Source organism: Crotalus tigris, unplaced genomic scaffold, assembly GCF_016545835.1.
Source record: "Crotalus tigris isolate CLP2741 ecotype Arizona unplaced genomic scaffold, ASM1654583v1 scf7180000017568.13789103, whole genome shotgun sequence".
Taxonomy (NCBI): Eukaryota; Metazoa; Chordata; class Lepidosauria; order Squamata; family Viperidae; genus Crotalus; species Crotalus tigris.
The window spans coordinates 210,287-236,398 of NW_024096479.1; the positions used below are offsets into that span (position 1 = coordinate 210,287).

At 35.7% G+C, this 26,112-nt stretch overlaps 2 protein-coding genes across 18 annotated transcripts in view; both read right to left on the bottom strand.

The window, feature by feature from the left end:
• The window catches only part of MPP4 (membrane palmitoylated protein 4), a 28,520-nt gene extending 20,141 nt beyond the window's left edge, over window positions 1-8,379 (bottom strand). For 6 of the 8 annotated variants that reach the window (XM_039354389.1, XM_039354379.1, XM_039354351.1 and 3 more), the window contains exons 1-6: window positions 7,980-8,379; window positions 4,889-4,992; window positions 3,487-3,602; window positions 2,416-2,493; window positions 1,930-2,010; window positions 851-982 (exon numbers count right to left, since the gene is read on the bottom strand). In XM_039354389.1, coding sequence (XP_039210323.1) covers window positions 851-982; window positions 1,930-2,010; window positions 2,416-2,493; window positions 3,487-3,567 — 372 coding nt within the window. In that variant the 5' untranslated portion in view covers window positions 3,568-3,602; window positions 4,889-4,992; window positions 7,980-8,379. The remainder of the gene's footprint in view (window positions 1-850; window positions 983-1,929; window positions 2,011-2,415; window positions 2,494-3,486; window positions 3,603-4,888; window positions 4,993-7,979) is intronic. The other 2 variants (XM_039354361.1, XM_039354408.1) reach the window with 2 other exon arrangements.
• A 3,401-nt stretch (window positions 8,380-11,780) lies between these two features.
• The window catches only part of ALS2 (alsin Rho guanine nucleotide exchange factor ALS2), a 46,579-nt gene continuing 32,247 nt past the window's right edge, over window positions 11,781-26,112 (bottom strand). For 9 of the 10 annotated variants that reach the window (XM_039354470.1, XM_039354452.1, XM_039354435.1 and 6 more), the window contains 15 exons: window positions 25,700-25,798; window positions 25,338-25,502; window positions 24,801-24,912; window positions 24,043-24,120; window positions 23,815-23,948; window positions 22,318-22,485; window positions 21,510-21,627; window positions 20,653-20,810; window positions 20,386-20,508; window positions 18,899-19,075; window positions 18,126-18,171; window positions 17,927-17,988; window positions 15,525-15,674; window positions 14,574-14,670; window positions 11,781-12,877 (listed from right to left, as the gene is read on the bottom strand). In XM_039354470.1, coding sequence (XP_039210404.1) covers window positions 12,839-12,877; window positions 14,574-14,670; window positions 15,525-15,674; window positions 17,927-17,988; window positions 18,126-18,171; window positions 18,899-19,075; window positions 20,386-20,508; window positions 20,653-20,810; window positions 21,510-21,627; window positions 22,318-22,485; window positions 23,815-23,948; window positions 24,043-24,120; window positions 24,801-24,912; window positions 25,338-25,502; window positions 25,700-25,798 — 1,726 coding nt within the window. In that variant the 3' untranslated portion in view covers window positions 11,781-12,838. Of the gene's footprint in view, window positions 12,878-14,573; window positions 14,671-15,524; window positions 15,675-17,926; window positions 17,989-18,125; window positions 18,172-18,898; window positions 19,076-19,113; window positions 19,937-20,385; window positions 20,509-20,652; window positions 20,811-21,509; window positions 21,628-22,317; window positions 22,486-23,814; window positions 23,949-24,042; window positions 24,121-24,800; window positions 24,913-25,337; window positions 25,503-25,699; window positions 25,799-26,112 lie in introns of those variants that run through there. The other variant, XM_039354488.1, reaches the window with a different exon arrangement.

Sequence of the window (26,112 nt, forward strand, 5' to 3'; positions counted from 1 at the left end):
GGGGTTTTTTATGGCGATTGTTAAGCAATTGCCACAGTTAGGTGAATGTGATGCCCATAAGCAAACACTGTGGTTGTTAAGTGAATCCATCTATTTTTATGGGTGTTTTTGACAGAATCCCAAAAGGCCAGAAACTGACAAAAAAGTATAAATCATGGTCACATAACCACGGAATATTCAAACCGTCCAGAAACGTGATCCAGTTGCCCAGTGCCCAAAATGCAGTCATGTGACTGCCCAGTTTTATGCAGCTGTTGTATGCAGCTTTTGAAGAGTCTGTGGCAATTCTGAACAGTCACTGAGGGACTGTTCATTAAGCAAGGACTATCTGTACAGGATTGGTTCGCCATAAATTTTCTTTTTTCCTGTTCCATGGAACTAATGGTTTTGCTTTAGGTGACATAAGCAAATGATACAATCTGACTAATTAGTTCATTATGCAGGTCTGCTTAGATGTGCTTAGATGGACCTGTGGCCTTAGTCTCAGATAAGTAGCACAAAATGCTACCCGTAAATATCTTTCCCTCAAAAAAGAATTACACTAAACATCAAATAGGGCAGACTGCTTTTTAAACGTTTTCTTCTTGTGAATTCAACAACACATCACGGTTGTATCCTATACTTTTTCATATTTTAAAACAAACATAAATGAGTAAAATAAAAATTCTAAGATGGGAGGAATGGGGAAGGGATAAGAACTGCCCTGTGAGAGTCTGTGGAGTGGTAAACTTGCCATACTCTATCTAAGATGACCAGTTGCCCTGAAGGACTAAGAAAATATAATACAAATGGAAACACAGCAAACAAACTGAATGAATCTAATTAAAACTAAAGTGAAATTGAACATTACAAGAGGTTGATTGTTTTTCACCAGACAGACAATCCTCATAGCCTCTTCATTTTCAGGGAGGTTTTCTGTCAAGGGTGGAAGCATAGGTTCAAAATCCTTCTGGGCCACAGTATCATGAGCTAATAACAAGGCCTGTGAGAAAGATTAAACACAGAGATGGGGTAAATAAATGCTAGGTCATTTTTAATGGGAATGCTTGGGTGTAAGAGTTACAAGATAATTTCAACCTAACAATTATTATTATTATTTTTGTGTGTGTATGTCCATTCAGCCCAAAAAATTTGAAGGTTTTTTTTTTTTTGGGTCTAGCATACAAACCTCACAAAGTTCAAATATAATTAGACCGCTTGAATTGGAATATGAAGCCAGATACTTAATGTAGTATTTCCTTTTTCAAATGTCAATACAATGGATTTGTGTTAGAAAAAAACAACCACTCCTTGTGCTAAAAGATTTTGGTAGCCTCAAAAGAGACCCTCACGTTTTATAACAGAGAATCAGGGATCTTCAAATCAACTTTAACTCTGCAACTTATGGAGCTTAAAAAAGCTTTTTTCAAAACATACTTAAGTCTCATTCAAACATTAAGTAGAAAGCACAGAACTGTATAATTTTAAAAGGCAGATGGAAAAATTATGTATTCTCCTTTCTCAAAAGCTCCTTACATAGAAAACAGTTGATTGGCAAGAAGAAGGCAAGCTGAACTCTTTTCCAAAGGCTTTGTGGATGGATGGGGCCAGTGTTTCCATAGATGACAAGATCAGAGTGTGCTGCTGTTCAGCTCTCCAGGCCCATGGGAAAAATCTGTGATAATTGAGGGTTCCTTTTGCAAAAGAAGGGCAAATATCCCTTCCTGCAATTGTTTCTTCTCTAGCCAATAAAAGGAGCCAGATTGGACTCTTTTTGCTAAAATGTTCTTCAGGGAAATATAGCTCCCAGTACCACCTAATGTATCTCAAGTGATAAAATCACTGGTCTGGGCCAATACTCAGCTTACAACAATGCATCTTAATAGTAAAGGATCTTCTATTGGAGACATTTCTCTTCCATGCTGAAGAATTTCATAGGCCAATATTCACCTTGAAGTGAGGACCTTGTAGAAGTCGTCTTAGCTCTTTAATTTCTGGAGATTGTTGTCCTCTATGCAGCAACTCCACTACCTATGAACAAAAGAAGCATACTTCATTTTGAAAATATATAACTTAAACTATTGTTTAAATAGCACATTGACGGTTATAAAATACAGTTATGTAAAACATAAAGGACAATTTGGTGCAGTGGTTAAGGTTAAGAAACCAGAAGACCATGAGTTCTAGTTCCACCTTAGGTATAAAGCCAGCTGGGGGACCTCAGGCAGGTAAACTTTCTTTTAGCCCTAAGAACTAAGCAAGGACAACCCATTTCTGAAAAAGAATTTTGCCAAGAAAACTGCAAGGAGTAGTCCAAGCAGTTACAAGGAGTCAACATCGACTCAAAGCTATTTTATTTCTGTGGAACTTGTAATATTGAAAGCAAAAACTAGGCATCAGGGAAACTGCACTTAATCTCAACTCCAGCAATCTCACCTCATGCATCAATTCTTGTGCCTGGGACATGAATGGGACAGGTCTTCTCTTGATATACTGATGAAGGCATTCATACACCTAGAAAGAGATGAAGTTAAGATGTTGCTGTCACTGTGCAAGGTCACAATGTTAGAAACTTGTTACATAATGCAAAAGCCCGACTCTCTCCTCATACAAAGCAATGTGAATGGGCCAGGAATCAAGCCCAATTTTCCTCAGTACAAATTTACAAATATATGAGAATGATCTTTGGGGAAAGAAACACAGACTAGATAATGTCAGATAAGAAGAGCTCAGCATGCAGAAGAAATGGGACATAGTAAAAGTCTTTGAAGGGACCTTTCCTAGTTTATTGGACTGTAAAAGTTGTGGGGGAGGGAGAAATGTCCTGTCAGACTTGTAAGTTTCTGTTAACGTAACCTTATAATAAAGTTAGAATTAGTAATTCTGGATGTACCTCTTATCTGGACTACCTCATAAAGTTGACAGTATGCCTCTTCGACATACTGTATACTGGCATTGAGCACTGAAGTGACTTAAATGTATTCTGTTCTTTGTCCTAAACTGTTACCAAAGTATGCTTCTTGCATGACTTGCAAAGCGAAGTAGAAAGTTTTTTTTTTGTTATAAGATGATAGGAACAATGGCCATTAAGAAACATTTATGGTACTGAACCTTATAAATGTAAAAGGTTAGAAAGGAAGTGAAAACCAGAGAATCAGGTTGTCTTATTTTAATACTGTTCCATGTAAGACCATGGAAACATGGGTTTAAGAAATGCAAAAGAAATTGATTTCTGCCTAGTTTACTACCAAACCATTCATAGGTAGTTTAATATCTAAAATTTGAGTTAGGCAAAAATTAAAATGGGTTTATACTATGGAACTGTAATAATTATTTGTTTCTGAAGGTAAGAATGGAATAAGCCTTCTGTCATTTGTTTTTGCAGCCCATTCAATGATAAAATAGTTAAAGTTAGAAATTCTTAAAAGCAGAGAAGTCTGTTTCTGTGCAAAATAACCAAGGGAAGGCACAAAATTTGCAGCTGTTGCTTTTTGGAAGAGATTTTACCTTTAGAAGAGCCTGCAGCCATGGAGACCTGAGCAGTTCATATAATACACCATCAATATCCTTCTTGTCAAAAAAGTTCATTTTGTGCCGGACCAAAGACAGAATGTGTCATAAACCTAACCCCAAAAGACACATCAGTGATATGACTTCTACAGGGTATTTATACAAAGATCTTTTATTATTTGGACAAAAGATAAATTAAAAATTATAGCATGACAAACAGTTCCTTATCCTGATTATAAATGTTTTTTTTTTTGTTATAATTTGTGTTTTGGATTAGAAATGTTCTAATTTAATGGCATGGTTTGAAGGTATATATGTACCCTAAAAGTGTATGTGAACCCTGCATTTTTTTCAGGCCATAATCAAAATTGGGAGACTACAGTATGTTGTAAATCTTTTTTTTCCCTTAGTATTTATTTATTTATTTACAAGGCTTGCCAAAATTAAAACAGACATAAATGTGTGATAAACTGACTTCCCAGTTATGCAAATTGTCACTTTATTCTGCTATCCTACATGGTGCAGATGGCAGTTGTTACTAGGAGGGCCTTTGTGCAACTTTGAGTTGTTGCTCCAGTTGCACCCATTCCTGGACTGGAAGGCTCTGCTCTCAGGTACTCCCACCTTGGTCACCTCCTGAATGGACTGTTGTAATGTGGTCTACATGGGGCTGCCCATGAAGAGTATTCAAAGGTTTCCATGGGTACTTAATGCTGCAGTGCAGGCAGTTATGCATGTTAGGGTAACGCATGTTGTACTCTACCTCTAATTTGCAGCCTACATTGGCTGCCAGTTTGCTTCTAGGTCCAATCTGAGGTGCAGATTTTGACTTTTAAAGTCCTACATGGCCTGGGACCAGGTTATATGTGGAACTGCCTCTTCCCAATTACATCTACCCATCCCATCAAATCTGGGAGGAGTGAAGTATGTTATGGGTCATGAGTCCTAAGGGTTCCATCTGATGGGACCCAAGAGACTTTTTTGCTGCTGTGGCTCCTGCCCACTGGACTATCATCCCCCCACTCCCTGTGGAGAAATTAATCCCATTCATACCGGCCTTCTGGAAAGTCCTTAAAACATGGTTTTTCCAGCAGGCCTGGTAATCTTTGGAGACAGGGAGATTGCAAAATGCCTTTTAAACACTCTTCTGTGGTCTTGTTACATGTTTGTTTTTTTAATGGTTATTTTAATATGTTTTTATTATTTTGTTTTTACTGTACATCACCCAGAGTCACATTCTTGAAATAGATAATTGTATGAATTTGATAGCTGGCTAGCTAGATAAATCTAAATAAGGAAAATAATAGCTGCTGTTATAATGATTTCTCTCTCTCTTTTTTTTTTTTAAAAAAAAACCAGGCATTTATTTTAAAAAATGGAATAAATGAGTGGACTGTACCTTTTTCCTTGCTGTGCAAAGCTGCAACTCTGTGCATCTTACTCATTCTTGGAAATTCTGCTAGTTTTACTGGATGGATCATCTGCTATGTAATTATCAGAAGCCTAATTAGAAAGGAGACAAAAGATCACTTGGAGGACTTCAAATAGTTAATTATTAAAATATTTCTATATGAATACATACCTGTGTGAATAGAATAGAATAGAATAGAATAGTTCTTAAGCTCTCAATATACGTTCGAACAACAAAGTAATAATCATAAGCAGAAGGTAGAGGAAAGATGAGAAGGGTAATAGTAATACAGCCTTACTACATGGATAAATATCCGTAGACATAAGACAGTGCTGTGGGAATTAGGTGTTCAGCAGAGTGATAGCACAAGGGGAAAAAGCTATCTTTGTGTCTAGTTGTTTTGGTATGCAATGCCCTTTAGTGGAATAGAATACAAAATAAGAAATAAAACAAAATAAACCAAATTAAAATAATAAAAAAGAAGCAATAGTTCTGGAAATTAATTTAAAGCATAAATGCATACAACGTTCTCCAACATATAACTATTCAAATGAACAAAGCCCTAATGGAGTTTAAATGGCAGACAATACAGGTGGCATTCTTTTCCTGAGGTAAAGCTGCTGAGAATCTGAAATGTCTTTCTTTCCCAATGTACCTCATTTCTTCCCCTCATCTCACTAGACTTATTTGGAACATCATCTCACAGATAACTGAGGTTATCCAGCAGTCTGCCAGCAGCTTTAATCAGATCATTGTTTCTCAACCAGTACTATACTCTTTCCGCCATAGGCAACTCCCCTCTTCTAATTGGGAAAGAACCAACAAGAGACAAAGCAAGACAAAGGGGGGCAGTTTATAGAAATATCCATGAGGGATCCTCAAAAGTCAAAATGGCTACCATGACTATGTGATCCAAAGTCCTTTTTACACATACCTAGACATAAATAAAAAGGGATTTGACCACAAACCTATGGCACGCGTGCCAGAGGCGGCACTCAAGCCCTCTCTGTGGGCACCCGCACCATGCCCTGGAGATGGCAACCGTCCCTCTTCAACCAGCTGCCTGCTAACTCACCGAGGTCCTACATGGCCAGATGCACCCCAGCATGGCTGGTTTCCCTCCCCTCTGTCCCGTCCCTCCTGGCCTCACATGCTCTCCTTTTCCCGGGCACGACCCACTGCATTACCTCCTCAAATTGTCGGCTATCCATCCAGCTCAGAGGTGGCTTCTCTGCTGGTGGTAGGCTGCGGAGCCCCAGAGTGTGCCGGTTGAGGGGCCAGCAGGCTATGGCTGCTGACAGACACTGTCAGCCCCCATGCGCTTGGTGGCCTCTGTGTGCGGGGGTGATGGTGTCGGGTAGCAGCCATTCCGATCCCTGCCTCGCCTTGCCCTGTGACAATGGCACTCCTGCCTTGCTTTGCCTCACCCCGCAGGACGAGCCTCCTGCCCACGGTCCCATCATACCCACCTTGGCCACACCCATCCAGTCTGCCATGACCACCACAGCCACGCCCACCCAGTGGGCCATGCCCACTTGGCACCCAGCAATCAATAAGTAGGTTTTGGGTTGCAGTTTGGGTACTTGGTCTCTGAAAGATTCACCATATAGGACTTGCTAATATTTAAGATATAAAAGATTAAGAATTATTTTAGATTCTTAGAAAGCCTTTAGTTTTGTTCTGATTATAATTAGTGAACATTTAATGTTCACAAATTATAATCAGAAGAGAACTAAAGGCTATCTAATAACCTAAAATAATTCTTAATCTTTTATATCTTAAGCACTTAACCATTTAATATTTTAACTGAAGTTCAGTATATAGCTATGCATATGCAACTTTTCATAGATATCTCTTTATATTTAATTTTTAATAACTTGATTTAAAAAGATTGATGTTATGCCCTTCTACATTAAACAATTTTGTATTTAAAAAGAATTTTTAAAAATCTTGTTCACATGAAACCTGATTTCCCTTGTGTTATACTTGTATTAACCTTAATCTTGCATGCCTTTGCCATAAGAAGAAAGTGTTCTTTTTTGAATTATGCCAGAAAATGGCAGACAAATGGACAATTGTGTCAATTTACAATAGTGAAGTTCCATGTATAGAAGCCTAAAAATATAGAAGCCTAAATATTACAACAGGTATATCAGAAATTACAACAGGTATATCAAAAGAAGGGATTGCATTTTCAAAAGAAAAAAAGCTGATGTTTTTGACCCTGCATAATATAAATATATCTTGAACACAACCTCTGCCTTTGGAGTCTTCTGCAAGCATACAAACCAACAGCTGAGCAATTGCATTAAAAAAGAAAACAAGAGGATTTGCTGTTTCAGCCACACAGAGCTTACATTGTCTAGAGACATTTAGAAAAAAAATAATTTCCATGCCTCTACATTTTTGAATAAAATGTGTAATACATGAATTCATGTTTGTGTGGGAATTATTTGGAAATAAAGAGCAGCAAACAAAAGGCTACATCAATATTATCTCAAAAGTATGACTGCACAAAACATTTTATTGTACAAAAAAACAGCCACATATTCTTTTTTTTCTATTTTCTTTCCTTTTTCTTTACAAATTCTAGATGTTTCTTTACAAATTCCAGATATTGAAATAGCTCTATATATGCAAAATCTCCCTACTTAAATCAAATATTAAATATGAAAAGTTGTAAAAGAACATTTGAGATTCAGTTTGCAAATCCTACAAATCAAAACTCATACAGAACAAAAGAACAAAATAGAAAACTCTGATGGGATTCTTTCATTCATCACATAATAACTCCAAAGTTAATATTTTTGGGGGGCAAATCATAGTCTCTGGAGAAAAGTTTAGCTAATTTCTTGGTCCTTGGTTTGCTAAAATGGGTTTGATTCTAGTTAGAAACTGCCAGCAATTAAATGAGCCTCTGGTCTAAAATCCTTTCATCCAATAAAACATGAACCTGTTGCTGCATAAATTAATTGTAAACAAGATATCATTCCAACTAAGCAGCCATCAGTAGGAAATATATCTAACTGTGCTAGAAAATCCCAGAAAACAGTACCCAACCAGCAAAAATAATGCCAACCTGGAATAAAATACGCTGTCTCTTGTCTTCAGATTTTCCAAATCAAGGTAGCAGCCCTTTTCTCTGGATTGTTCTGCTGATGGAAAACTTTAGTAGAGCAGGATATATATTAATCTTCTTACAAGAAAGGAAGGATGATCATTTTTACTGTCCCTTTTTTGAACCTTTATTTAGAGCAGTCTTTCTTTCTTTTTCTTGTTGAATTGGATGCTACCATGGAAGAGATAGCTGAAAAAAATAGAGTGGAGGAAATGCACTAGGTGTGCCTGATTAAGTCTAGCTGTCCAGTGTCTAAGAAGTAATACCATAAGATGACAAATCACTACAGAAAGAAGATCAGCGAAGGGGATCATCTGACAGAGGCAGAGGAGCAATTTGAATGCCTGAAGCTGAAAGGAAGTGCAAGGATTTAGGCATAGAAATTATGTAACTCAGATTACTAGTACTTAGCTCTTAATCTTGCTTCTCTAAAGAATACAGGAAGGGGGAGGAGTCTTTCAAGTGAAAATATTTTTTTTCCCTAACAAGGGAGAAAGACATACATTTTTAGGTGGTATCAGTTAGATATAGCCTAAAGAACAAACTTCAGTAAGAAAGCTGGCACTTCTGCTGTTAGACAAACTCCCATCAGTCTCTAGAAGCAAGAAGTCTGGAGGATGTTTTCTATTTGCACTTTAAGACGCTTCCTTATTGTAAGATGATATCAGCAAAATTGGTTGGTATTGGTATTCAGCTTAACATTATATACTGTACATTATGGTGAGATCAATGTGGTCAACTATGTATTTATTACAGTGTATATGTTCAATCCAAACAAGATTCAATACAGCTAAACTAAAATACCGGTAACCATTAGGAGAAACACAACCCTCAACTTGCTAATGCAGCATCCCCTCCTTGATTCCTTCCTTGGCCCATACATTGTTACCAATCCCTAAGATTCCTTATTTAGTCAAAATGATAGAGTAGATAGTATTGCACCCAATAAATTGCAGATGTAGTTTGTCAGAACATGCACAGTCTTATTGTGCTGAAGTAAATACAGTAAACAGTGGTTTGTATTAAATGGTGGTTTATATTACACTATCTACAATATACACTAGAAACAAGATAAATACACATGGTGAAACAGCGAACTCCAATACATAGCAATTACAGCAGCCAAACGACTAGAAAGACTCCAGCAAGGCCTTCCCTTTTATATTCAAGCTCTTAAAGGGATACAGACTCCTTCTGAGTCATTCCTAACATTGCATCTTTCATTTCACATTATACAAGCTGGTTAGCTTCTAAATCATTACCTTGACATACTTAAATGAAACAGCTTTGCAGGATCATTTCATTCTAGCCATATCTAGTTTCATCACCAAAACTGCCCTGGTTTCCCTGAGAAATGATCTGTACTAAAAGTGGGTATTCCTGTTGATTTCTCAGGGCTGTTACTATCATATCTTTTGGATGGAAATTGGGAACACAGTAAGATGGTCCTTGTGCTCTTGAGCTTATTTCTACAGAGCAGCACTGCTTTGTCCACCTGATATTTAGTTGTGGAATGCTATAAGTTTCTCTTGGGCTCTCTGCAGCACACAAACTTTCAGAAATTAGAGCAATGAATAGTCAGGATACAAAAAAATATCCAGTTCTCCTTTTCCATAGTATCTCTAGTTGTTGAAACAGTGAAAGCATTTGACCCATACCTGGAAGCAAGACAACAATAAAGAAACTGAAATTGATCAAACAGAGGTACTATAACTGACACTTTAAGTGTCTGAGGTATTGGAAGACAGCTCATTCTAGACCAGTATTATTCAGATTGGATCCTGTAACATTATCCTGGAACACGTATATTTGCCTTCTTTCGCAGGATTATTCTTTCAATGAAGAGTGCATAGTTTGGAGTTAGTACTGGGTCATCTTGATCACCACCTTATTCACTCTTCTATTTAAGCACAACCAAAGGGATAGAGACACCTCTATCTATGCAAGAGCCTGGCCATTTTTTTTCTTTCCTTGTTGGATTAGCTCAGATGTGTCAATCTAAATGATGTTCTAGACAGGTTTGCACTTCAGCAAAACATATGTATTCGAGTTCCTGAATGCAGAAATTTACTACCATTATTTGCTATTTACCAGATCTTTGAACATATTTAATATAAGCTTCATTCCACTAAAAAGAAATTGATTCTTCTTGAACTGAAGATCCTCTGACTTGAATGCTCCCCAGAACATAGCTGCAAATAGATGAAAAGCATCTGATTTCTGGAGGGAGAGTAGTTCTTTGAAACTAGGTGTTCCTATGCCTATGAGAGACCATATCCATTCTATGCATGTTTTGGTGAATGCAAATTCAGAACGTTAAAACTTCAGAGCAGTGTGTACAGCTTTCCTAGAAGTAGAGGTCTACATTTTAATTTTTTCAAATAGCCTTCCAGGGCCATAGAAAATATAGCCAGGTGCAGAGGCTTAAGTGTTCTATTATCAAGCCTCGTCTAGCTGCTGCTTGTAACAACAAAACAAGCTAGATTTTTGCAATATTATTGACCAAACATATTGAAAGGGATAAAGGGGATAAAAAAAACCTTGGCAACTGGATAAATTACCTTTCTCTTTACATTGGGTATGGATTTCTTGATCCATTTACTAACCACCTGTTGATTAATGAGAAGGTAGTTCTCAATTTCCTGACAAAATAAGAATATGTAGAGGCTATTTTTGTTTGGTAAAAAATTCAGAGTTTTCATCAATAAATACTGGTAGCTCATCTCAGGGTGATGTGAGGAATTACAATATGAGAATCCACACATGACCTGTGGATCCCAGATTACCCACCCCTATTCTGTATACAAACATTCAAACATGTATACTGTTAACATTCAAACACTTCTCTGCTCTAATTTTTTGTGTATTCAAGCTCAAAATCTGCATTGGAGATCTAGACTAACTCATATGTTTGTAACAGCTAACATAACGCATATGAAATATTCTTTTGTACAACTACAGAATTCTGCACTTCCAAAAATAAATTTTATTTCTGACAGAATTCACATATTTACAGCTTTTAATAAAATTCATTGGATTAAAGCCCAAGAATTCAGAATTTAGTTTTTTTTTTCTGCATACCTAGTCCTACTTTAGTCATGAAAAACAAGCTGAATGACTTTGGGCCTTCTTAGTCCAACTCACTTCACGGGGTTGTTGTTGCAGAGAAAATAAGAGGAGGGAGGAGTATTAGGTATATTCACAACCTTATTTATAATAATAATAAAGGTGACATATAAATAAATACATTTTTTAAAAAAATACAGAAGCACAAATGTTAGCACTTAGGCTAGATCCCTTGACTATGTGCTTGCTTATTATCAAAACATGTTACAAATAATAGCTAGGTTAATTGCATTGATTCTTTTTGGCAGCTTTCTAAATTTTTGTGAGTCCATGCCCTTAATGGAAGACTGGCTCAATTTTTTTTGTGGTCGGTGGCTACATGTTTTGATTATTAAAAGTTCACAGTACACCTAGCAGTGCTGCAATGTACCAGGCAGCCTGCAGATACATTTTGAGGCTTTAGGGGATTCTGTCATGGGGACAAAACAACACGGGTTGCGTTCCTTTGCCGGCATTCCACATTGCTCCTGAGACAAAGAAGCCGTAAACCCCAAAAAAGCCTCAAAATGGAAAACAATCCTGTAGGATTGATTTTTATTTACTTTAGTGATTGGATAGCAAACTATCCTGTTAATGCAGAAAACTCACATTGAAATGATTACATTTCCAAAAAGCAATTTATATATTGCAACAAAAGCCATGACAGAATTAGTCGTATTTTTATTATGAAAACAGCTTCATTTATAATTACAGGTTCCACCAAAATGTATTTTTAATAAAAGAAGTTAACGCACAAGCATGATTCTGATGTCCAGAAGTTATTTGTATTGAATATTATTAACTAAATTTAACCAGGGGAGTATTTCTGATATTGTAAAGAACAGCACCTGTTTCATCCAGAATGAGAGCTACCCATACAAGTCAAAGAAAAAGTGACAAGAACAATGACATAGAGTTGCTGGTAACAAGGTTTCCTTCTGTCAAACGGCATTGCAGAAATAGCAGTTCAAAATCGCATAATGATAATACTTCAATCCTGAGAGGACATCTTTAGTAAGATTGCAGTTTTATCATTCTGTAACATGAAGTCCACCATTGTCAAGTAAACCATTCCAACTGTAGCTTATAAACTTCATTCATCAAGGCTTAGAAGAAATAAGAATTCTGTAAACATTTTTAATATTAAATTCAGTGCTGACTTCTACAATGACCAATGTTCCTTGATGTTAAATACTAAGCTCCCCTTAACACCTCCCCCCCCTAAAAAAGTAAAGAAATATTAGCTCCCACATATTTAACACTTTGGAATGAGTAAATCCAACAGATCTTGATTTCACGCAAGCACTTGTACTTCTATTTATAACTTTACAGAGAGGATTTTTTCACAAACTATTTTTTTTAGTAAGAAGGTTGTTTGTGTCAACTTTTTTTCCCAGTGACACACAAACCTAGGCAGCTTCTTTAAAAATAATACAGTAGTTCCATAGTGCATTTCAGTTCTTCAAAATCACAACATTTTCAACTTCTTCTGTGTCAAAAGCAGCACATTCCTGGATGACCTTTCTTTTTCTTGACATCCATGCAATTCTAACATTTTTTTCACAATGTAATTGCTTTCCGAATCTTATCTCTTTCTCTTTGATCTGACATCTTTGCTTTTTTCTGACCGTAATGACGACTATTTTCATTTGAAGTATTTCAGGGAGGATGAATAAAACTTAATTCAGGCGAGTCTTCCACATAAGGCAAATGTGTTAGGTAAGCTTTTCATGCTGAATCTGGTAATAGCATGCCTAGAAATAAAGTTTTGAAAAATAATAAGCAAATATATCTGATTAAATATACTTTAATCTGCCAATAGTAAGAGGATTATAAAATTATAAAACAATGAAAAATAAAATGCTAAATATGACTAATAGAAAAGAAAACAAAAAGATTTCCCCAAAACATGTTTAGGCATCTATCCCAGTAAATATAAGTAAACAAAGCCAAACCCAGAACTATTCAGGAGGAAAGGAATAACTTAACCTACTATTAAAAGGAGTTCATAGTAGCAGTCACGCATGCCATAAAGGAAGGACCCAGAGGGATCCAACAATTAAAATGGGGGGCTCTACTTTTTATTTACTCTCTAAAGACTATGCAAAGTATTTGGAAAAGGTCCTCCAGCAGAATACATTTCTTCTTTTAAATAAAAAAAAAAGCTCCCTAAATGCAGATATTCAAGCCTTATGCTGTCCAGGACTTAAAAATTAGTATCATGTAGGCCAGCATAGTTGATAAAACACTAACATTATATAATTGTCCTATTAATAACTTAACTTCCAATCAATATATTCTATTTTGCATTAACTGACATTTCCAAGCAGTCTTCAAAGATAACCTCACATCCAATACACTGCAGTAATCTAACCATCACCAAAGCAGCATGTGTATATGTGTATACATGTATGTGTGTGTTTATCTGCAGAACTATTCCTATACAGTGGGTTTTGGGTGAAATAGCAACCAAACTGATAAAAATATATCACTGAGGCCAGTGATGACTCAAGGAACAAGAGTCCAGGAGCACCATTCAATTAAGAGTCTGATTTTTAAAAATCTGGCCCTTTCCAAAAGAGATGGAACATCATAACCTGGATAGAAGACCTTCTCATGAACAGCAGATGCCTAATCTGCACTAAATTCTTTCTTGGCCTTTATCTAATTCATTATAATGCTCCAGTACTTATTCAGGATATGTACTTCCTTCAAATGAGTTAAATGAAAAAGAGAAGGGAAGATGAGTGATAGCAGCTCAGTCCTCACCTTTGATGTGGTTTCATGGCGATGTTAACAAAAGAGGATAAACCCTCTCCCCAAGGAATTCCCTGATAAGAGCTCCGTGTAAGGCACAATCTACCATTTAGCCAGTCTACTATGAGATTGTCAAATGATCTAAGTCAGGCATGTCAAACTGCTGGCCTGTGGGCCGGATGCGTCACGCTGAAACTGTGCTCACCCATTGCTGGCAATGGGGAAAAAGTCCCGATACGTTGCGCGACGTCACATGATGTCGCGAGTTTGACATGCCTGATCTAAGTGAATACTGTGGGTGCATTTTCTGCTATCTTCTTAGGCAAAGTTTATTGCCATGTCCATTCCCCCCCCCCAAAATAGAAATAAAGCCAGACTGAACTAGATTTAGAGAATAAACTTTATCCATTTAAACCCTTTATGCCTTTAAGGGTTTGTCAGGAAATACTTTCAGATCCATTTTTATGGAAGTAAATATTACTAGCTAGTAACATTTCTTCATCAAGGTATTGTCCAGGTTATATTCAGTTAGATTAGCATAATTACTGCTGCTTTAAAGAGGCCTCTCTTTTAAAAAAAAAACAATAATAATAATAATTTTAACCAGCTATTCTTTCCTTGTCAGTAGCAATGAGGCAAGACAGGCAAAGAATAATTGGACATGTAAAAAACATTAACACAGTTAAGACATGCCTTCAGAGTTGTGAACATAATGCCTTGCTCCCCATGCTGGAGATAGGGATCCATGAGGTCCTCAATCAAGTGCACTTCAGACCCCAAATTTCTTATCCTGCCACAAAAAAAGAAAAATAGTTATACTAAACAGCATTTATCAATAAGCAAATGCATTACTTGGAGTGTGAGAAAAAAATGAGCAGAAAAGGGATGTTTTGAATTTAAAATGTGTTATACTGATTTTGTGGGGAATTTTCCAACACTGTTTTGCCTATTCCAGAATGTTGTTTTGAACTTCTAGTTACGTTTGGAACAGTTCTCAGTTAAAAATGGGATGCCTGGAATGTGAAATGGGCCATTTTAACCCAAAATGTTTCAAATTCAAAATATTTGCACACCACTGCAGATTTCATTCCTTTCTTTTTATGAAAATATATTATTGAACATCTCTTGTGGAATCAACCACAAAGCAAATTTTCAGGAATAACGATGAATACCTAAACATCAGTATTAAAATCACATAAAGTTATATATTGTAATTGTATTTCTTCCTAATCAATTTTATAATTGCATTTTGTTTTAGCCTAAGAACCTTTCACTGAAACTCACTTTCTACTGGAAGATTATCACAGGTGTTCAACAATAACTATGTTTTAGTCGAAGTGTGGGAAAAGCATCGCATTTCTTCTCAAAAGAAAAGATACAGCTTTAAGTTTCATTGTATAGTTTCAGTGCCAGAGAATCTTATGACCTTTTAGAAAATACAATTACTGTATTTAAATAAGATTTAAATATATTTTCAAGCTAGCCCATTCAGAAGAGGATTAATTAAAATATGTTATGCTAGGATTCCAACAGCATCAGAGTTAATGAATAAAGCACAATTGGGTCCCATGGCTTGTATCAGTTAGAACAGTGATGGAATAATTATACCTACAATTAAAGGATTTAGTGCAGAATTTTACCTACCGGGCTCGTAGCACCACATAGAGAAAAACAGGAAACAAATCATCCATGGACCAAAGGAAATCTTCATGAAGAGACTCAAGAACGCTCTGTGAGATCTCCTCAAATGTCTGCTGGATCACCTTCAACTTGTCAGTAGGTGTAAACGTTGTGCTGGTAGGAAGATATTTATCTTGAGCGTTGAGAGCAAAAATGAGAATTTTGTTCACCCTCTCAATATTAAATTGAATCTTTCCTCTGATTCTTTCAGACACCTAAGGGACTACAATATCACTGAAATTCAAGAACAGATCCAAAGTTCTAGACATATTGAGAGGAGGGTGGCCTTCAGAAAGGAAAGTTTCATTTGTACTGGGTGAGTTTCCTTCTTCTTGAAAGAAGGTTTAGGACTTAAATAGCAAAAGAATGATTAGAACATTGAGTTCTGGAAAGTTATAAAAGGACTAAGGAGTCAGATGGATTTGCAGTAAGATTTCAGTTACAAAAATCCATCTAAGGGTTTTAAAAATTTTATTAAAAGACCATATATCTTTTTGATTTTCAAACTAAAAGATCAGAACCTTTTTGTAGGAAAATGTTGATTAGAATAAGAAACATAATAACAGGAAACTTTGAAAGTTGGACATTACAGGGAAGCAGAAACAACTATAGTAATAATTAAAGGCAAAGAGACCCACTAATATAGAATACTCTGACACTGGAAGAATTCAAGGATATTTAGGATGAAATTAGATTTAAGATGGTCTGCTATCATAAAAATATTCTAACTGGAAAAATTCAGGATATTTTCAGACTGCCTGTTATCATAAAAAGGGACTTAAAAGAGGTGATAGAAGAGGACAACGTAGATATTGAGGCTGCTGTGAATGTGGAATTAAAAATGGCACATTACAAGAACAGTATGAAAAAAAAATGTAACATTGGATTTTCAAATGAAATGGCTGTTATCTTAATAATTAAAAGGGACATACAGACAACAAATCAAAAGACTGAATTGGATAACTTTTTTTATTTGAGATTTATAAAAGAAACATGTTAAATTTATGAAGCCGTTTCTGAGAAGAAATAAAGAGAAAATGAAAAGAAATAACTTTTGGGACATTAAAGAGATTAAAGATCAAGATTCTTAAAAGCAAAAAGAAGTTGGCTTATTTATCAAGGTAAAAATACGTATGTTGCTGTTTCTGGTAATTCTTAATGGATTTCTGCTGGTTAGGATTGAAGAAAAAGATGTTAACTCTGGTTTAGAGATAAGGGATAAGATGTAGAACGAAAGGTTTCTTTTGTTGTAATACCATTAAAGAAGATAATTTTAAAAAAATTACTGGTATGTCTTGATGAAGGAATAAGTAATTTTTATATATCTTTATTATTTTTTTCTTTTTGTCTGCATCTCTTTTTACTTTTTATATTTTTCTTAGTTTGTATTAGTTTTTTATCTTTGTAATTGTAAACTTTAATAAAAAAGTATTTTAAAAAATAATTATGTTTGTTCTATGGATAGACTGTCCAAAATTTGTTTTGGAAAAAATGGCAGAAGAGGAATACATTTATCTGGCAAGACAGAGACAGAGTTGACACTAAAAATAGTTTTATAAATGTCAGACTATAAGAATGACATGGAAAAAAAGATGACTCATTGGACATACAAAAGTAATTGGTTAATGCTTTAAAAATCAAAAGGGAATGACAAATAATAAACCAAGAGAATGGCCAGGATAATTCTTTTATACTGGATTGATAAAAGAGGTTTGTTAAAGCTTGGATGACTCTTGTGAGAGGGCAAAAAAGATGAAAAGAAATAAAGTTCTATGACATTATTCAAATGGATTAAAGATTAATATTGTTATAAGTAAAAGAAAGGCATATAAAGTTGATTTATTTAATCAAGATTAAAATAGATATGTTATTTCTGGCACCCTTAATGGACTTTTGCTGAGACCAGGACTGAAATGACGATGTTTTATGGATTTGTTTATAAATAAGAGATGGGACAAGGGGTGAAGAGATCATAAATTAAGAGAAGGTGAAAAGTTACTAAAATTGTTTATTCATCTATCTATCTATCTATCTATCTATCTATCTATCTATCTATCTATCTATCTATCTATCTATCTATCTATCTAAAAAAAATGATAAAAAAGGTAATGTGCCAAACTCTGTTTAGCCTATATTTTCTTTTTTCTATATTAAACAATTAACACGCAGGTCCTCAAATTCTTATTTAGAATTGATAACAGATATCAAAACAAAAATGTGTAAGTGATGAAACAGTGTGAGATAAATTTGTTAAAATTGTGAAGGAGATAACTTGAGTATATAACGGCAAAGTTGTTAATCACAAGACAAGTCGACCTATTTCCCACTGAAAGGTGGGAAGGTAATTATGCTAACTTTTAACTTACCTGATCTGTTGTAGGCATTCCACTGCAGAAGCAAAACAGGCATCTTTTGTATTTGTTAATACCTAAGCATAAGAATAAAAATTATTAGCTGAGCCCCTGCATTTGAACTGCCCAGAGGTTGCTGGGAAGAGCTACAATCTGTGAGTTAAGGAGGAGGAGGGTAGAGGAGGAAAGTAAAACTCCTATAAATAAAACATACCTTTTTATTTTCAGCAGGGACAGATGTTGTTGTTGGCCAAAATTTCCTGAAAGTAGCACCATAACATAAATATGTCACAGAAGATAGATTCTTAAATATAGAATGATTCATTTAGAAAATCAGTCCAAACCACTAGTGTGAAAGATGCAGGTCTGGAAAGAGGCATCACAGGCATCTGCATTATTTACAGATACAAAGTATCTCTTGACCAAAGATCTCCCAGATCAATAAAGCCCTAATTATCACTGAGATCCAATTTCTGGGTACATAAATGTTCTTCTCAATGCAAAGAGTATCCAATGAAAAAGAAAAAAAAATACATAGTGAGTTTGCCTATAACATTATAAGTACTTCTAGATCAGACCACATTATATTATCTAGATATTCTTGACAAGGGAAGTTCATGAGGTGGTCTTTCCAGTTGGCTCTTACTTCAAAATATATGGGCCACATTAACTTAAAATAACTGCCACCTCTCATCTCCTTTAAAAATGAAGTTTCTTTTAGTACTCAAAGTAAGCCTATTTGAATGCCAAGTAATTCAAATAATTAATATGACATATAGGAACTTCTTAAGATCATGATAGTTATTTGTTTCCTACTGGAAATCCTTTAAGGATTGAAGGTGCTTAGTCAAGTAAAACTTTATCTATTTGGAAGGGACAAAAAGGAAATAAAATCTTTTTTCTCTTGCTTAAAGCAATAATTAAAACATAGATCTCACAAGAAAAACTAGCTTTCAACATTTTTTCAACATGTGGAGGCATGCTTACGTTTGCACTCCCAAAAAGCTCAATAGTGCTTTGTCTGGTTGTTTGTTCAAACGCAGAACACATTCCCAATAAACATCTTCCTCTCGTTCATTGTCCAGGGCATACAGCATAAACAAAGGAGGGTAGAGTCGTGGAAGCAGCACAGGAAGTAATAAGCTAGAGCTTGTAACCACACAACTGAAACACATAAAGAGCAGGGGGAAAAAAACACCATTTGGGGTATTATTTTGAGGAACTGGTGGCCTATGAACATTAGGATTGATTTGATTCGGACCAACTAATCTTTTCTTAATCAAGAAAACATGTTGAAGAAACAAAAGGGAATGGAAGATCTGAATTTTACTTTTCCCTACCTACTTCAACTCCCTTTCAACCACGATCAATTATTCCTTAAGTTCTTTTTCTGAGTTATTCCTGAAAAGTTTGAATATTTGCACACACTGCAAGACATTCTAGCACATGAATGCTTTAACATTTTAACTATACAGAATGAGCCAAAAGTAAAAAGGATGAAGTTTTCTATGCATAGAGGGCATGATGCCTGCTATTAACCAATTGCACAGCAAAAGGGTTCATCTGGCAGAAATGAAGAAGATTATACTTCTGATGTTAATACTCTTGCCTTAAAGTAGTCTAAGAAAGAATAACAGAGGCAAATAAATGTCAGTCTGTTTATTAGTTATGTAAGCTGGCATGTGGTTGAAAAGGATAAAATACTGGAAAATCTACTGAATCAGAATGTAAGGACCCACTTCAATACCACAACTTAAGAAAGCAGAACACTTGGAAACAATTTCTTCCAACAGGAACTTTTATTAAGAGTAGTTGATAGCAGGCATAATAGACAGGATCTGAAGGATTCCCTTATAGATCAATACTTTAAAGGGTCCCTAAGCAAACCCCATCCCACAGTTCATCCGGACGGTTCAGACCGGCCAATCCCCAAGTGGTTAGTCCATCGTGGGAAAGGAAAGATAACATCAGTCCGTCTCCGTTTGCAGTACGATGTTCCACAGCTCTTCACACTTCCTTTTGAGACTGGAGAAATAAGCCAGGTTCTGGATGTTTGTACTTCTCACCCCTCCCCTTCTTAATTGCCCGGTTAAGGAGAAGAAAGTTCAGAGAGATGTATAGTGCAGGGGGCAATTTGTTACAGTGTAATGGCCAGCAGACCCAGTGGCAATAAACAAAAGGTTACATTGTAGCAAATAGAGGAAGTGAAAGTCATAACCCCACAGGCATATCCTCCTTCCCCCTTGGGAGTATGGCAGAATCCAGGGGAAGGTGAGATTTGGTTTTAGATCAGAGGAGATAGATAGAAATGAAATATAAATGGATTCTGACACAGAACTTCTCCATTTGAAATATGGAGAAGTTATATGAAATAACCCACTCAAACATAAACGTTAAATAGATGAAATTCACAGGATTAAATCTATAACAATGTTTTAGCATTATGCATTTGTATTTTCTTGTGATAAAATTACCCTGGCTCTGGAGAGTCAGCTTCGGAGTCCTTTTTTCCAGTACAGAAAGACAGAGTTCCTTTCATCTCAGTCATCAGCGAGGGTATTACACTGCCCTCTTCAGGAAGATCAGGGAACAGGAATCTTAAAAGCAATATAAAGGCATAAGCATGAAAATGTGTAGTCTAATAGAAAAATATCCATAAGTTTTGAAACAAAATTTTCTTCATCTATTCTTTCTGTAAAATGAATCAACAATTTGAAAGTTGCCTAGTAGCAGCTTCTTACCTGATCAACTGGAAGATGCGTTTCAAATAGGATTTAATCTCCTTCACTGCCTCCTTCAATAGTCGTCGGTTGGCTCCCACTCCCACATACGTCATGCGGTATACAGCTACCAGGGTTTCAACAAGTTTTCCCAAAGGGTGCAGAGGAGTATCACATGCCTAAAAAAGATGGGAGATGAAAAAAACCAGAAAGCTATATAAAACAACAGAACTATTTAAGCATTTAAGATGCTTTATTTTAAACAATGTAAGAATAAATAAATTAAAAGTAAAAAAGTATGACCTGTGTATCTCACACAAATAAGTCCTAGGTTTAGGATTAGTATTTGTGCACTATTATCTGAAATTTATATGAAATACTTGCAAATAGAGTTAGGGAAGAAGCAGTTGTTTTAGAAAATTATTTAACCCAAATTTACATTTTTAGTAAGCATATAATTTTCAAGTTACTATTTTGTATGTATCCTGTCTTACAGAAGGGTCTTAATACCTTTTTTCTGTGATCAGTAGAATTCTTCTGGCTGGAATTGCTGACAAATGGTGGCCTTAACTTTGATGTTGATGGCGATATACAACTCAAACTCTAAAATCTCAAGAAAATACTAATCCCATCAACTTTATATTGTCATCCACCCAACTGCCATCCCATCCCCCATAGGTTCTCCATCCCTATGCAACTGAGCTTCTTTTCCAAGGAAGCCCAAATAATCATGGGAACGTTTTCTATATATTTGCTAATTAGAAAAGTGTATTATAGATATCATTAAAGATAGCAGCCCTTCTTTTACTCTGCTTAAGATGCTAGTGAACATCAGTAAGCTGTAAATACGTATTATATAAAAATTGGCTTTCATATACCTTTATGAGGTATTTCTTAATGTTGTCGCATTTTTCTAATGAGAAGGCACCAACATGTTGTGGAATGAACTCCAAGCTTTCCAGGGTTTGTGCATGTGATCTGCTCAAGAGTTCTGGACTGCAAGAATAGATGGTTATGATTAGAACCTATACAGAAAAGGATTGGGAGCCAATAAACACAACAATTTTGCAACTGATAAAATCTAGTAGCTATTAAAAACTGTTGTTCTTTCACAATAGATGCTTTTCTTTTCTCCACAAATTAACTATAAAACTTTAAAGCTAAAAATGTGGGGGGGGGGGGGAAACCTAGAAACACATCAGCATAATCAACTATTAATGTTAAACATTTTGGTTCTATAGTCTTGCAATCTCACAGCACGAATGAGATGTGTCACATTCAACCCACTTTCACATCCTCAAATAAATCATTATTTTCTAAATTCCATTATTACTGATTTTAAGTGGACAAGTTACATTTCTTTCCTGTATCAGTGGCAAGATATTTTTTTACCCAAAGCTCTTTTATAGGTAAATAATTATGAGTAGAAAACAACAAATACGTGAAAAAAAGCTCCACAATAGAGTTGGTAGACTAAACAACTTTATATTAAGGATTAAAAAAGAGATTAAAAAACACTTTTCATGTTACTTATCCATAAATACAAATTGCTTATATTCCAGGATATATACAGATTAACTTCCCAATAACCCAGAGTGTTTTCATCTTTACAAGAAAATAAATGGCAAGTGAACTTTGCATTAGAACTGTTGTATTGAGCAAAATACATCTGCCCCATCTACTAACCTGTCTTTGTGTTGCCTTCGATTGGTTGTCAGGGCAACAGCAATGTTATCCCAAGCTTTCCACCTATCCCCTTGGCCTGGCTGTTCACAACCAAGCTGGTGCCAGCAATCCTCGAATACAGCCCTCCACTTCTCATCCGCCGGAACAGCAAGGCTTCCTAACTTCCGCCTACATTTGACAATATTCAACAACAGTAACTGCAGGTTTAACTAAACAAAATGAGCAAGTGTCTGAGAGTCCACCTCTGAAAAGCAGAGGAGAGTTCCTCCCCAAAGCAGACTTCTGGATATCATGAACAAAATTAACTCTCAATCTACACTAAAACCCTTTAAGCAGAAAGAATGAATCCGCATCCATTCTTCAATCCCTTCTTCCTCAATCCCATGGTACTATGGAACTAATGGAAGTGTTTAAGCTCTTTCTGTACGCAGCTTGTATTAAGAACCATAACAATTTAATTCATGATTTCAAGATGAGTAGTCATATTGCAATAAAAACATTTTTTTTATTATGTAAGTTTTCATGGATCTATTTCAGCAGTTTCTATTATTACTGAAAACCTGCCGACCATAATGTAACTGGGGGTTATGCATTAGCAAGTAATTTTGCACAAATATCAATAAATGTTCCTAAATATTTTAAATAATCATTTGATTCGAGAATATTACATATAGCTGCATATTTTTTATTTAATTGAATTAACATTCCCACAAATTCATATATTTTTTTCTGAATCCTGCACAAAGAGAAGACAGCAGTCTCGATTCTGCTGATGCTGCAATCAAACTGAGGCTGTGGGAGTAAAACCTTCCTCAGAATCACTGAATAGATAAGGCAGCCTTACATCCACAAAGACGTAATGAAGATCCCAGGCTGCTTATGCCTTTACGTTACTGCTAAATTGCAATAACGATATCAGATGCTAATCAGTGCAGTTTCTCCAGCATTGGGCCCTACATGATATTACCATGACACAGTTACAGAGTACCGTATTTTCCGGCGTATAGGGCGACCCGGCGTATAAGATGACCCCTGACTTCGGCACCGAGTTGCATGCCTAGAAAGTCGTCTTATACACCAGAAACTACCATAATTTCCGGCGTATAAGACGACTCGGCGTATAAGACGACCCCCGACTTTGGCGCCGATTTCAACGCTTTAGAAAGTCATCTTATACGCCAGAAAGTACGGTATTTTCTATTGGAATTTAAAGCTTTCAAATGTTTTAAAGAGACATTTCAGTTAAGGGCCTTGCAGGAAACAACCCTGGAAATTTTAAGCACATAGATCATATAGCGCTAATAAAAGTCTCTTTCAGTCCTATTCGTGACCTGTTTTCAAAAGTCATATTAGATACAAAACTTGTCCCAAACTGTCCACCTCATTCTCTGGTCCAATCATCTTAGTTAAGTAAACTAGTTTGATTGGAAAAGCACTTGGCATCCGAGTTAATGCTAGTGTTCAATTACAATGAGAAGCTAGCTCCCATCCACTCACAGTGTTTTAGGCCGATCCTTCTCATGATCATATAAAGTGGGTTTGAAGTAGGTTCCTGTAATCTTTATTCCAGATCCCCATTCACCACTGAAAGTGCCTTCAATAGTGTCTCCATTTGGCAAAGTCAGTGTTCCCTTAGAAGAAAAAGGGGAAAGAGAAAAAAAAATGTATAATGAACTTATCTTTAATAAGCTGTTCTGCTTAAGGAAAGCAGACATTTCAAATTACCTTTCCATTAAGGGTCCAATTATCTGAAAATTCTCCTTCGTATACAGTGTCATCTTCAGAAAGCAATACACCAGTCCCCTGTGGAGAATATAATACTGGAATCAGTGCAAGATGTGTTTGGAATGGTTCTCATATTATCTTTGTCCATTATTTAAAATTCACATCTTATTTTAGATAAAAGCACTTTTTAAAAAACTTTGTTAAATGGTACGTTACTAAGCTATTTATTATCACTAGAGTCCATTTAATGTAAACAGTTTTCATCACATCTTAATACATTTCACTTAAAATTCTCTGAATGAAAAAAAATGACTATTTTATTTACAGACGGCATTTTATAAAGTTCCAAAAAACAAATCAATTTAATCAATTAACTTTCCTTGCAGAGAAAAGAGCCCCTTAAGGTATTGAAAACTCTAGCAAAACAGCTGGGATGGGGAAAGAATAAAATTTCCCCTATTTTTCTTTCCATCTGGTAGATCTTATAAATTCAAATAAACAGATAAAACCTTCAATCCGTATATAACTTTGGTCATTTGAAAGACAAAAATTTCACTGCATCCTATGGACACATCTCTTACTCTAAAGTAGAACTATTCAGGAATAGAACACTGCTGATTAGAAATGTGACTCCAAACTAAAATACTACCTTAAAAAAAATAAGTGCAATAATATTATCATATATACATATATTGTCTTTTAAGGGGCAAAGCAAGAATGTTTCCCCATTATACAACACTTATTTGTATGAAACTCACCATCATTTTATTGTTGTTAAAGGATCCCTCATAATACAATCCAAACTGCGTGACCACGACACTATTGCCTTGGCAAACATCATCTTGCCAAATCCCCATGTATTTTTCTCCCCTAAAGATACAGAAAGGCATTACTGTCTCTAAAATCTGAGAAATGAGATCAATTGGATTAGGTGACATTATAATTTAAGTAACAGCTTATTATAGTTGAGCATTTGTTTCAACAACTATTAGAATCACATCAGAAATCTGTTTTCATCCTTTCAGATTTAAAAACTTGTACTAGGGAGTCACAGGCTTTTGTGAATTTTTTACTCTTAAATACAAGACTCGTGATTAGGGGTCTAATGGACACTAAAGGTCATCATGCCACTGATATTTTATTTCAATCAACTAGAACTAGTATTATATCTCGTTTAGAGGATTATTTAGGTTCTCCACTTCAGAATAAACATTTCTTAGCAATTCTTTTTCCTGTTACAATATAGTAGTACTATATTACTAACATAGTAATTCAAATGTTCAGGATCCATTTACCTTGTAATATCATCAAATACTCCATACCCAGCCTTCTTATCCATCACCCATTGGCCGATGAACATGCTAGGTGAAGAAGAAGTCAGTTTCCCACTGCGTAGAAGGCCATGGCCGTAACGCATATTATCCTGGAAGCTTCCTTCATAAACCTCCCCAGTTGCATACCTAGAAGGAAAAAATAAGTCTGCCTTGCTACAAAGAGGCTGAGAATTTTGCTCGAAGGTATTTCACCCTCATAATGCTTTTTCCTCTCCCTCTTTCTCTAACCAAAAGAGATGAGGTGGTTTAAAAACGGGATCTTCCCATTCTTAGTCCAAAACGTAATCACTACACTGTACGTGCACTCTGTCTTTCTCTATTACCTGTAGATACCGTGTCCACACATTTTGCCTTCCTTCCAAAATCCAATATAATGGTCACTCTTCTTCAGTGTTTTATTTGGTACTTTATATTCGCCATATCTGCCAATATATTAAAAAAGAATCACAACATTTTACAATACATCTAAACACTAATTTACAAAACCATGCATACTTCAAGAAAGATTTGGAAGACATACTTCGTTTTTTCTGTAAGCATAGCTTCGATTCAATAAGCAACTGAACTTTCTTATGAGCCTTAAACAAGATTCCATTGTTTTAAGGTGTTCTCCTAAAACCTTTCTGGTTTTGTGAAAGTCTGAAAAGTTGAGCTTCTCTACCAAATAGAGAAGAATTGCTATGCTTACAAGCCCCTGCTTCCAAATAATTTTAAAGCCTGCCCAGCCCTACTAATC